The following is a 12567-nucleotide window of genomic DNA, read 5'->3' on the forward strand; positions in this document are numbered from 1 at the left end:
GTGCCATGTCTGTACCCTCCTTTTTCCTCCCTCCTGGCCAGCCCTCTACAGTCACAAGCCTGAGGTGGCCCAGTACACCCACACGGGCCTGCTTCCGCAGACCATGCTCATCACCGACACCACCAACTTGAGCGCCCTGGCCAGCCTCACGCCCACCAAGCAGGTAAGGCCCCACCCCTCCATGGGCCCTGCCCCAGCCCCCGTCTAGGGCGGCTCAGGAGCTGCTCTTCCGCCAGGTCTTCACCTCAGATGCTGAGGCCTCCAGCGAGTCCGGGCTTCACACGCCGGTGTCTCAGGCCACCACCATCCACATCCCCGGCCAGGACCCTGCTGGCATCCAGCAGCTGCAGCCAAGCCATCGGCTCAGCGCCAGCCCCACCGGTGAGCCCCTTTGCCCCACCCAACCCCTTCTCGCTGTCCCCACAGCTGAGGGAGGTGGCGGGGAGGGGTGGACATGCGAGGGGGCACGGGTGCTCTCCTGAAGTGAGACGAGAGGGGTGTGAAGCCACAGGAAGCGGGCCTGTCTCACCGGAACATCCATTAACTCGGTGGAGGAAGAAGATAACCTGAAGTAGGGCGGAATAGAAGGCGTGGGAAGGGCTTGCTGGGGGCGCCGGAGATGACTCGTGGATGTGCTCCTCTGGCTCCGCATTTGGTGTTTTTTGAATCTGTTGCCAACAGTTAAAAAATTAAGAGCTTTCACACCTTTCTGGCTTCTCCTGGGGAGTCAGAAGGACTCACGTTCCCCCGTAGCGACCACAGAGCCCACCATGTGCCACCCAAACCCTGCATTTTCGTTCCCTGAGAACCCAAGTCTGCAGCCCGCAACACCAGTGATGAGCAGGCACTGTGGAGTCAGGCTGCTGGGCTCTGAGACCCGGCTACTTGCTAAGTCTGAGTCTTGGGGTCCTCCATGCAGCCCTGGAGGCTGCAGGGACAGTCCCTGAGGGCTCCGTGGTCTAGGCTCTGTGCTCGACCCATGAGGTGGGCAGCAGCACCCCTGTTTTCCAGAGGAGAAAGCACCCGAGGAGGAGAGGGACTTGGAGGTGGTGGGGCCAGGACCCAGACCTAGGTCCAAACTCCACGTCCATTCATTAACCATGTGAATCAGTCAGGGTTCTCCTGAGACGCAGAACCAATAGGGATACACACACACACACGTGCGTATTTAAGAAATTGGTTCATACAACCGTGGGGTCTGTAAGTCTGAAAGCTGCAGGGCAGGAGGCCCTGCTGCAGTCTCCTTCTCTGGGAAGCCTCAGCTTTTGGGCAAAAGGCTTCGACTGATTGGATGAGGCCCACCCACACTGTCAAGGGAAATCTCTACTACTTAACACCAACTTACGTAGGTGTTAACCACAACTGCAAAATACACAGCGATGTCTGGACTGGGCTTTGGATCATGACTGGGTACTAAAAGGCAAAGCTGAGGCATGAAAACTAACCACGACGCCGGTTCACCAGGGCTCCTCTGACGTGCTCGCTGAACTGTGCTGGGGCTGTGGGGGCCACACCCTGGCGGCCCTGGAGCCGGGCTGGGTTAATAAGGCCTGAGAGCTGAGGTGTGACCTTGGGGTTCTAACCTGCTGAGACTCAGGAGGTGCAGGGGTGCTACTTTCCCATCCCAAACACCCTCAGGGACGGTGGTGGTGGGGCATGGGGTCGGGACCAGCGTGGCGGGCACCAGCTGCCTCCTCTGCCTCCGCAGTATCCTCCAGCAGCCTGGTGTTGTACCAGAGCTCCGACTCCACCAATGGCCACAGCCACCTGCTGCCATCCAACCACAGTGTCATCGAGACCTTCATCTCCACGCAGATGGCCTCTTCTTCCCAGTAACCATGGCCTCCCAGGGGCCCTGGAGCCTCCACAGTCTGCTGGACGGGTGACCAGGACATCTGAGCCTGCAAACCTTTACTGCTCACCGGGCAGCTGCTCATCCCTGGAAAACTGCGCCTCAGTCCCCATCCCCATCCTGCCAGCTTCAGAAACGGGGCCTTCAGAGGAGGGTTGCTTCAGTGCTCAAGTGGGGACAGTGGAGAGCTGGAGAGCAGAGCCTGTTCCTGGTGGGTCACGGGGAGGGACTGTCCCTGCTGCCCAGGGTAAATCCTGTCGCTTGGAACACAACCACCCCGAGGCTGGGAGCCCTTGCATCCAGCAGGGAACTGCCAGCCACACTTCTCAGGACAGCAGCCCGTGTAGCTGGCAGAGGTCATAGGTCAATGTGGCCCCAACTCTGTCACCTATGCCCCAATCAGGCCATTCCACCTAGCCCCCTTGCTATTAACCGCATGCCCCTTTAGACCTACCTGTCCCCACTCTCCTAAGCCTCACCTGAGTGGCTCCTCTGGGCTGGGGCCTGGGGAAACGCAGGCCTCTCCAGCTTTCTTCCACCGAAGCCAAACTTCTCCCCAGCCCGTGACCTCTGGTTTTCTTCGACATTTTGTCCCCCCTGAGCACCACACCTTCTGAGGCCAGCCTGGCATCCTGCATCTACTGGAAAGCCCCCCACCCCTGCAGGCCTAGGCGTCATCCCTGCCCCTGGTGACAGCCTGGTGCCAAGTCGAGGCTGTGGGGCGGAACACCCTTCCCGGCTTCGGGAGTGAAGCTGCTGAGCTCAGAAAGCAGCAAGGCCGGGGAAGCAGAGCTGAGGGGCCCAGAGGGAGAAGAGAGGCAAGATCAGTGGAGGGGTTGCACCTGGGACCTAGGGCCAGCTAGCTGAGGGGAGGGTTCCCAGCCCGCCCCCCGCAACCGCCGAGGAGGCTGAGGTCCTGAGTGATAAGGCAGCCATGTCAGCCCAGGGCTCACATGACCTCATCTCCCGGGGCGGGGCGGGGGGGGGCCTGCTGCAGATAAGCCGGCCCTCGTAGACCACCTCCATCCTGGATTGAGGACAGGGCAAGGAGAGAACTAGCATCAGCGCAGCCTGCAGTCAGCTGAGAGCGAGCCTGTACATTTATTTAACTTTTAGTAAAGTAAACACGGATCGTGTCCAATATCTTGCTTGTTGTGTAGGTGGGGTGGGCAGGCGGAAGGGGGCTCGGGGCCTGAGGAGGGGCGGGGCCGGCACACACACTCTCACATCCCACCTGTCTTCCTGGCTCCACCGAATCTCCGCGGCCAGGCCACCGAGCTGGAATGCCTCCTTCACCATGAACTTCTGCTCCTTCTTGCAGGACACGTGGGTCCAGGAGTCCCAGGCCACGAGTGCTGTGACACTCCCTGCAGTCTTGAAGCTGGGGTGTGGGAACACTTCCTGGGGTGTAGGCAGGAGGACCCCACCTGCATGATGCTCATCAAGCTCAGCACTGACTTGGGATCAGGGGCAGCACCCAGATCTCTTGTTACATTTCCGTTCCCTCGACATTTTCCATAATTTGGCTGGCTCAGAGACACGATCACGCATGGCATATTCACATTGTGGAGACAAAATTCTGGAAAACCGGGTGTGGGGGCAGAGTAGATCTCTCTCTTTTCTAGACAGTGTTTTATGAAGCCTGTGTGGAGGGAGACACACAAGGGGCTCTGGGGCCTCGGGGGCCCACCCCACCTTGTCTCCTTCAGGTCGTCTCCTGCACCAGACTGAGGCGGCGGGAGCTCGACTACTTGGCCTTCAGCCCTGAGTGACTGGGAATCTCCTTCTTCCTGGGGTCACAGAATGTTCTGGTACCACAGGTCTGCCACGGCCCAGGGGGAGCACAGGAGGGCAGGCCCCGCTCACCCTATGACCACTTCTCGGCCCCTACGCCTGGGCTGGCCCCAGTCACGGGCAGAGCCTGGACTCGCCAGCCAAGTTCTTACACTGGAGAGGGACTCAGGCTCAGACAGGCTAGTCCCTGTGGGAATCCTGAGCTGGTGGGCTCCCGGCCCGCACGCTGGGCTCAGTTCGAGGGAACGGCAGCAGCGCTCTTTGTTGGCGGGGACGGGGAGGCCTCACTGGCCTTCTTTGTCTTTTTCTTTCGTTTCTTCTTTTTGGTCCCAGGGGGCGCCTGGTCTCCGTTGAGCTGGGCAGACTCCTTTTCCTGCCTCCCGACTGCGGCCTTGCTGGTGGCGGTAGCGGCCACGTCAGCACTGTCCTCCTTCTTGGCTTTCTTTTTCAACTTCCGTTTCTTCTTTTTCTCCATGGAGACATGGCCGTGGATGGCGGACTCCTGGAGAATGTCAGAAGCGGACACAGCCGCCTCCCGGCAGCGCCGTAACTCCTCGTCGCCATCATCGCTGCTGCCGGGGAGGGTCGGGGGAGTGTTAGTGGGACTTGGGACTGGGCCTCAAAGGCGCCGCGCCTGCCCCAGGCCAGGCCACCAGACGGAGGCCAGGGAGAGACGGCGGTATGTGGAGAACTCAGGCTTGGCCGGGGGGCAGACCTGGGTTCCCACACAGGCTTCTCTCCTTCCAGGCTGTGTGACCTCGATTCGTGACTTAACCTCTCCAACCCTCAGGGTCTTCACCTATCAAGTGGGGATCTTAACAGAGCCCAGGCTTCACAGGGATGTCCCAGGAGTGTGGTGTCAGGCACGAGATAGGTGCTCCGAGAGCAGTCAACATCTAGCCCCCAGTGGAAACTCTCCCGCTCCCACTGAGCTACTATGTCTCCAGCTACCTGGTGGGACTCCTCCTGGGCCCAGGCCTGACTGGGGTCCATGTGGCTATCTGTGGGTGGAAGTGGGGGGGATCTGGCCAAAATGAGGGAACCTGAGGAAAGGACGCGTCATCTCACCTGGAGCTGGAAGGCAACCGTTTCCGGCAGGGCTGGGGAGCAGCTTCCTTCTCGGGGCCTCCAGGGATGGACGTGAAGAAAAGGCGGAAGCCTGCAACCCATGGGGACAGAGTCAGCACAGCCAGGGGCCCCCAAGTGCCGAAGCTGCCCCATCTCTGCCCTCACGGAGCCCCTGGTCCAGAGGGCATCGCTCCTGTCTAATAGAGAGTGGTGCCTCACAGGATGAGAGGCAGCATGCTTCCTTCTGCTGCAGCGAGGGGACTGGGTGCTTGAGGGGTTGCCGGCCACCAAGTCAAGCCAGCAAGTCTCCCGAGGCTTCTGGGACTCAGCAGCTGAGCTACCTGCCTATGGCAGCTTGCAGAGTGGTCAGTGAGTCAGGCAGCGGACAGAGACTTGTGTGCGAGAGGCTGTGGGGTGCAGCAGGCGCTCCTGCTCAGGGTCACCTCGGGCCAGTGGCCACATTCCTGGCCCCAGCTCCCCTCATGGGTCCCCCTGTGAACACGGTCACCATAACATCTGCCTCGGACAGGGCCTGCAGGTATGAAGGAAGATAATATGCCAAAAGGGCATTTCGTAGCTCCAGACTCACAGGCGGGGGCTTAATAAAGGAACGCTGTTATCAACAGTTGAGCTGCTCACCGTCATCCTCCAGGGCACCTTGCTGCACCTCGGCCTTTCTTGGCTCCTTCACGATTTCTGAAATGGTAATGGAGCTACAGGAAGAGACAGTGGATTTAGGATGAGATTTTGGGTAACAACAACAAATATTCTTTTTAATTAAAACTTCTTTTTGTTGTTGCTAAGTGGAGGGGATAGAGTAATGCAATGCTACTCATGGATGCAGAGGGCCCCCAGCTGATGGGAACATGCCTGGTCACAGCCATAATGTGGTGAAGAGCCCCTGTCAGCTCAAACGATGGTGACTCACTGGTTCAAACCCTACTTTATCCCACAAAGTGCTGAAGAAGTTTTGAAGATACTCATAGTATAACAGAATGCAACTTCAAATAAGGCAAAGAGAAAATGAGAGCAAGAGGGACAGAAAGAGCCGGAAGTGTGGCCAGGAAGCCCGAGAGACTTGCTAGACAGAGGGCACACATTTGGTTCTGAACTTCCTGGCAGCAAGCACGAAAAGGGAAATATGACCAGTTGAGGAAAAGAACGTTTCAGAGGTTCAGCTCCTATAACAGGCAGACCTGCCTTTTTTTTTTTTTTTAATATTTAAAAAGCTTGAGTTAATATATATTGACACTCAGTGCCAAGAAATAATATGGGGAGACCCCATGTATTCCCCACCTGGTTTCTCCCTAGGGTAACACTGTGTGTAACTAACATCCATGATCACAGCTGAGAAACTGACTTTGTTACAATCCACTGACCTTTCTCAGACTTCAGACCTGGGTTTTGAGTTCTGATTTTTGTCACTTACTAACAAGGAACTCCATCTCTCTGAACCTGTGTTACCCCTCTGAACATTGGGAGTGATGAGACTCCCGGCCTCCTAGAGCTGTTACAAGGTTCAAATGAGAAAGTGAATTCTAATCCCTGAGGATGGAGCCCGGCTGTGAGCCAGTAAATGCCAGCTATAACGATGATGAAGATGATTACTGCTGTAAGATAAGCAATCAGTAGAGTTTCCTGGTGGCTCAGTGGTAAAGACCAAGCCTACCAATGCAGGTTCAATCCCTGGTCCGGGCAGATCCCACACGCCATGGGGCAACTAAACCCGTGAGCCACAACTACTGAGCCTGTGCTCTAGGGCCTGCGAACTGCAACTACTGAGCCCACGTGCCACAACCACTGAAGCCCGTGAGCCTAGAGCCTGTGATCCCAACCAGTGAAGCCACCGCAGTGAGAACCCCTCGTACCTCAATAAAGAGGAGCCCCCGCTCGCCACAACTAGAGAGCCTGAGCAAAGCAATGAGGACCTGGCACAGCCGAAAAGAAAAGATAAGCAATGAGCTCCACAGGACCCCTTTCTCTAGCACAGACAAAGAGGGGAGAACTGCCAAGACCAGGAAGCAGGTCTCGGGGAGTGCTAGCGAGGCAGTCACCTCGCAACTGGAGACCAACGCTCTCAGCAACGCCCTTGCAGCAAACAGAACGATGTGCTGGGCGCTTCTCCTAACTGCCTTGTGTAGGTGCCAGAGGCCTCATCCTGCACGGGACATGGTCTGGGGAGAGGGAACAGAAATGATGCCAACAGGGTCCTGACCCTGAGCCGGGTATCTAACCTGGTGGTTCAGTGTCAGTCAGCAGGGACATTAGGTGATGTCTGGAGACACAGCTGGTTGTCACGGCTGGTGGAGCAATGTTACTAGGATCTCGTGGGTAGAGGCGAAGTATGCTGCTAACCCTCCTACAGTGCTCAGTACAGCCCCACACAACCCTGGTGCCAAGCCATGTTGCCACCATGGACAAACCATGTCCATGGTGCCAAGGGACCAACTGGGGTATCATTTCTCTGTGCGTGCTACATTGATTCAGTCGTGTCTGACTCTGTGCAACCCTATGGACTATAGCCCATCAGGCTTCTCTGTCCATGGGATTCCCTAGGCAAGAATACTGGAGTTGGTTGCCATTTCCTTCTCCAGGGGATCTTCCCAATCGAATTCACATCTCTTATGTCTTCTGCACTGGCAGGCAGGGTCTTTACTGCTAGCACCACCTGGGAAGCCCTTAAAACACAAGATACTGGCTCAGGATAGCTGTGCTAAGTCATTTCTTTGGAGAGGAATAAACACAGAACGCTGCAGGACCTATCCTGATGGTGGGTGACCAACACCCGGTGGATTTCCACCTGGGAAGCGCTCGTCACGGGTCACTGCAATGCCAGGTGGCCCTGGTTACCCTGAAGCCGAACCGTCACTGAGAAAAAGCACTCCCTCGGACTGAGATGCCCAACTGACCTTCCTAAACACGTTAAGCACATTCCCAGATTGGGGACTGGCACTAAGGCCATGGGGGTGCAGGCTGCTGAGGGCTAGCCCAAAGTTCTGTCTGGATTAGCAGCAGCTGTGCACTTTGGGAGGGCTCATCTGTCCTTTTTGATGGTTACTTCACATTGAAGGACTATGGCCCAAACATCCTGAGTCTCCCTTTCAAAATCTGCTAGGGCTTTGTCAAGTGAGAATGGATCTAGCCCAGCCTGCCCGGGACCGAGTCCCATGCCACGCCACTGGTCATCCGCGGAACAGAGGCACTGTGGCCAAACATGCTTGGAAGATGCCGGACTACACAAATTTACGCAGGACTCTCTACTGTAGGACTTCTCAGAGCCTTGAAGACACTACCAAGCATCTAAATCTCCCAGGGCAGGGCTTCCCTGCTGGCTCAGTGGTAAAGAATCCGCCTGCCAATGCAGGAGACATGAATTCGATCCCTGATCCAGGAAGATTCCACATGCCGCAGAGCAACTAAGCCCACTAAGCCAACTAACAGAACTACTGAGCCTGCGCTCTGGAGCCTGGGAGCCACAACTACTGAGCCCACATGCTCTAGAGCCCCTGCTCTATAACAAGAGAAGCCACTGCAATGAGAAGCCTGTGTACTTAGAGAAAAGCCTGCACAGCAACGAAGACCCAGCACGGCCAAAAGTAAATAAATAAAATTATAAAGATAAATTAATTAACTTCCGAGGCACGGCGGGTATGCGGAGTACAGCATTTCTCCACCTCCTCTTTGCCGCTGGAACCCTGGTGCCCAGAGCCGCGCTCCGGACTCGAGTTCCTGGGCACCTACTTTAGGAATGCTGATCTGATCTTTTTTTTTTTTAAGTATTTCTTTGGCTGCGCTAGATCTTACTTGTGACACACGTGATTTTTTCTTCAGTTGTGGCACGTGGGAGCTAGTTCCCTGACCAGGGACTGAACCTGGGCCTCCTGCACTGGGATCGTGGAGTCTTAGCCACTGGACCACCAGGCAAGTCCTGCCAACCTGGATCTTCACAGGTTATATTCTCGCAGCACCTGTCATACAGTAAGCACTCAAGAAACAGGAATTCTGCTGGTGCCTTGCCCTCTTGTGGTGGGAATAAGCTCTTGCATCTCGGGGTCCCCTCTTCCTCTGGGGGCAGCAGGAGAGCGCAGCAGTTAAGAGCAGGGCCCTGGAGTTGAGCCCACTCTGCTCCCTCCTCCGTGACTGCAGGCACATGCTTCTTCTCACAGATGGGAGCCTTCTCCCACAGCTGGAGGACAAGGATGACGACAAGCCCTGCATGGCAGGGTGATACCTTGTGCTTACCACGGTGCCAACTGACATCTGCTGAGCTCCCAGGCCTCAGGGGCCATGACTCCTGGAATGAATGAATGAGGGCAGGAAAAGAGAACGTAGGTGTTTGTTACCTGTCCAGCAGGGCTCCCAGTTTCTTGGCTACGTGGGCTCGGAATTCGGGGGTGGTCTGAAGCTCGTTGCCGTCTTGTTCATGCTCATCTACCTTGTGCCTGCAACACATACACAAGGACCTCACCTCCTGCCAGCTCAGAGGCTGCCCCCGAGAGGGGTGTATGCTACACATACCAGGTGTAGCAGGGAGTACATGGGGTGTGTGTGGTGGGGGGGCAGGTGGCAGGGGCCAACACCAATGAACGAAAAGATGAAATCTGAATACAAAGTGCACAGTACCTGAGGCTTGGCTGGTTGGCTGGCAACTTAGCATTTGTAGCATCTGTGGAAATAATGAACACTGAGGTATTTACAGAGGAAACAACTACACCATCTGTTGTGTGCTGGGCACTATTTTATGTCATGTACGCCTATAACTTGTTGAATCTTTCCAAAAACCTGATGGGGCTAATGGGGGTGGGGGTGGAGGTGGAGCAGTCACCATCCCCCATTTACAGAAGAGGAAACTGAGGCAAGGAGATGTAAAATAGCTTGTTGTTGTTCAGTGCTAAGTCATGACTGACTGACTGCAACCCCATGGACTGTAGCCTGCCAGGCTCCTCTGTCCATGGGCTTTCCCAAGCAAGAATGTTGCCATTTCCTTCTCCATGGGATCTTCCTGACCAGGGATCAAACCCATGCCTCCCTGGGGAAGCCTGTTAAATAGCTTAGCCAAACAGCTAACAAACAACAAGAACTGGGATGAGGATCCAGGCTGTCTGGCTCCACAGCCCCTCTTCATCACCATGCTGAATGAGCACGTCTAAGTGTACTTTGATTCCAGCATTTATTGAGTGCCCACTGTGTGCTTAGCTGTGTGCTAAGTGCTCTGGAAGAGAGAAACGAAGGGGGCTCAGTTATGCTGATCACTGGACGGGGAGTCTTGCTAGGGTCTCAGCTTCCTCACCCCTTAGAGGCCCCTTTCCGGCAAGTTCATTCATTTAAAAATCATTTTGCTGAGCAAGGTATAGGCCCTGGGGATACCATGGTGAACAGACACCAGCCCTTGTGAAGTTCACATCATGCAACCTCTCACTCAATAAATTTGTGGAGCAAGTATGAGCCACAGTTGACTCTAGGTACTGGGGTTGGAGGGGTGAAACGAAAAAAGGCAGGATAAGTAAAGAAGCAATTGTAGAAGAAAGGAAAGCATTACATATGAAGGGAATCACATACAGTATGACGATCGTGGAGAGAAGGCATGTAACCCAGTCCTCCTGAAGAGATGGTGTCTCAGCTGTATTAAAGGATAAATGGGAGCCAGACAGGAAGGGGAAATGAGTCCATGACGAGAGACCAACCACATAACTGCTCTTTACTGGGCCTTTAATGTGTGCCAAGCACTGCAGATACATCATCTCCACTCCTTACAACGGTGGGTACTATCCTTAACCCCACATTACAGATGAGGAAATTTAAATACAGTGAGACTTAAGTACCCCGCCCAAATTCTTCCTGCTAGTGAGTGGTGGCAGGACTTTATTTTTGGGGGCTCCAAAATCACTGCAGATGGTGACTGCGGCCATGAAATTAAAAGATGCTTGCTTCTTGGAAGAAAAGCTATGACGAACCTAGACAGCATATTAAAAAGCAGAGACATTACTTTGCCAACAAAGGTCCGTCTAGTCAAAGCTATGGTTTTTCCAGTAGTCGTGTATGGATGTGAGAATTGGACTATAAAGAAAGCTGAGCGCCAACAAACTGATGCTTCTGAAGTGTGGTGTTGGAGAAGACTCTTGAGAGTCCCTTGGACTGCATGGAATTCCAACCAGTTCATCCTAAAGGAAATCAGTTCTGAATATTCACTGGAAGGACTGATGCTGAAGCTGAAACTCCAATACTTTGGCCACCTGATTGGAAGAAGCAACTCATTGGAAAAGACCCTGATGCTGGGAAAGATTGACGGCAGGAGGAGAAGGGGACGACAGAGGATAAGACAGCTGGATGGCATCACCGACGTGATGGACATGAGTTTGAGTAGGTTTCGGGAGTTGGTGATGGACACGGAAGCCAGACATGCTCTAGTCTAGGGGGTTGCAAAGAGCTGGACGTGACTGAGTGACTGAACTGAAATGAACTGAGTGAGTGGTGGAGATGGAAAGGCATTTCTGCACACAGAAAATAAAAAGAAAATGGCAGAGTTATGGTGACCACAGATGAGAGGACATAGTATGGTCTGGAGCCTAGCTGTGGAACGTGTGGCAGGAAAGCAAGCTGGGAACTGATTACCAAAGGCTGGGAATTGATTACCAAAGGGTTTGTAAATCCTTTTATTTATTTATTATTTTAACTTTTACAGAAATTATTTATTTACTCAGCTCTGCCGGGTCTTAGTTTCGGCACTCTGGATCCTTAGCTGCGGCCTATGAACTTCTTAGCTGCAACATGCAGTCTAATACCCTGACCAGGGATCCAACAAAGGCCCCCTGCACTGGGAGCACGGAGTCTTAGCCACTGGATCACCAGGGAAGTCCCTAGGGCTTGTGAGTCCTTTAAAACAAAAGCAGGAGTTAACCTTGCTTTGCCATGGCCTGCTCTGGCAGCCTGGATCCTTCTCAGAATAATCTTTTAGATGCAAAAAATACAACACATAGGAATACAAAGAAAACCAGTGATAGTGAAATTCAGTTATCATTAAGAGTAAAAAGCAAAATTTGGGATACTTTAATACATATGCTTCTTCATTAATGTATTAAAATCTACTGCTGGGCCTAAAAATTACTGTAATTTTTAAAAAATTAATTAATTTATTTCTGGCTGCGCTGGGTTTCCGTTGCTGCCTGAGGGCTTTATCTAGTTAAAGCAACTGGGGGCTACTCTCTGGTTTCTGTGCTCCGGTTTCTCATTGCAGAAACCGGCTTCTCTTGTTGCAGAGCACCGACTCCAGAGCTTACCAGCTCTGTGGTTTTAACGCTCAGGACTTAGTTGTCCTGTGGCATGGGGGATCTCCCCGGACCAGGGATGAAACCAGTGTGCTCTGCACGGGCAGGTGAATTCTTAACCTCTGGACCACGAGGAAAGTCCAAAATTACTTTAATTTTAAAGCAGGGATGAGTGGAAACGATTTTTTTCCCAACATATTGTGAATAAAATATTTTTGATATATCTGAAAGACTAATGGGATTTGAAAGTCTGAGACTTTTGTTAAGACAAAGTAACAGGTATCGCCAAAACTACTGCGGTTGTTCACACGCATGATGGAAAGACAGGCTAAATTTCAGAGACTGGTGAAAGTGAGATGAAATATTTTTCCCATTAATATTCACAAGTCCTCTGCACTTTACCCACCATTGGGCGCCCTTATGTTAAGGGGTCTGGGATTTATTCCCAGGGCACTAGGGAATCAGTGAAGGACAAGAAAGACAGTGAAGGATGGGGAAGGCTGGCGTGCTGCAATCCATGGGGTCGCAGAGTCTGACATGACTGAGCGACTGAACAACAGCAAAGGGAGTCACGGTCAAGGAGGTGTG

General features: G+C 53.6%; 2 protein-coding genes across 3 annotated transcripts in view; one reads left to right on the forward strand and one right to left on the reverse strand.

Moving 5' to 3' along the window:
* Window positions 1-2819, forward strand: part of HNF1A (HNF1 homeobox A) — a 23165-nt gene extending 20346 nt beyond the window's left edge. The window contains exons 10-12 of the mRNA XM_010828840.1: window positions 42-163; window positions 237-381; window positions 1709-2819. Coding sequence (XP_010827142.1) covers window positions 42-163; window positions 237-381; window positions 1709-1836 — 395 coding nt within the window. The 3' untranslated portion in view covers window positions 1837-2819. The remainder of the gene's footprint in view (window positions 1-41; window positions 164-236; window positions 382-1708) is intronic.
* Window positions 2820-2934: 115 nt separating this feature from the next.
* Window positions 2935-12567, reverse strand: part of LOC104980067 (chromosome unknown open reading frame, human C12orf43) — a 10252-nt gene continuing 619 nt past the window's right edge. The window contains exons 2-6 of one of the 2 annotated variants that reach the window (XM_010828640.1): window positions 9338-9380; window positions 9058-9156; window positions 5354-5427; window positions 4715-4805; window positions 2935-4218 (exon numbers count right to left, since the gene is read on the reverse strand). In XM_010828640.1, coding sequence (XP_010826942.1) covers window positions 3879-4218; window positions 4715-4805; window positions 5354-5427; window positions 9058-9156; window positions 9338-9380 — 647 coding nt within the window. In that variant the 3' untranslated portion in view covers window positions 2935-3878. The remainder of the gene's footprint in view (window positions 4219-4714; window positions 4806-5353; window positions 5428-9057; window positions 9157-9337; window positions 9381-12567) is intronic. The other variant, XM_010828641.1, reaches the window with a different exon arrangement.

The sequence above is a fragment of the Bison bison genome, unplaced genomic scaffold (genome assembly GCF_000754665.1).
Source record: "Bison bison bison isolate TAMUID 2011002044 unplaced genomic scaffold, Bison_UMD1.0 scf7180017864495, whole genome shotgun sequence".
Taxonomy (NCBI): Eukaryota; Metazoa; Chordata; class Mammalia; order Artiodactyla; family Bovidae; genus Bison; species Bison bison.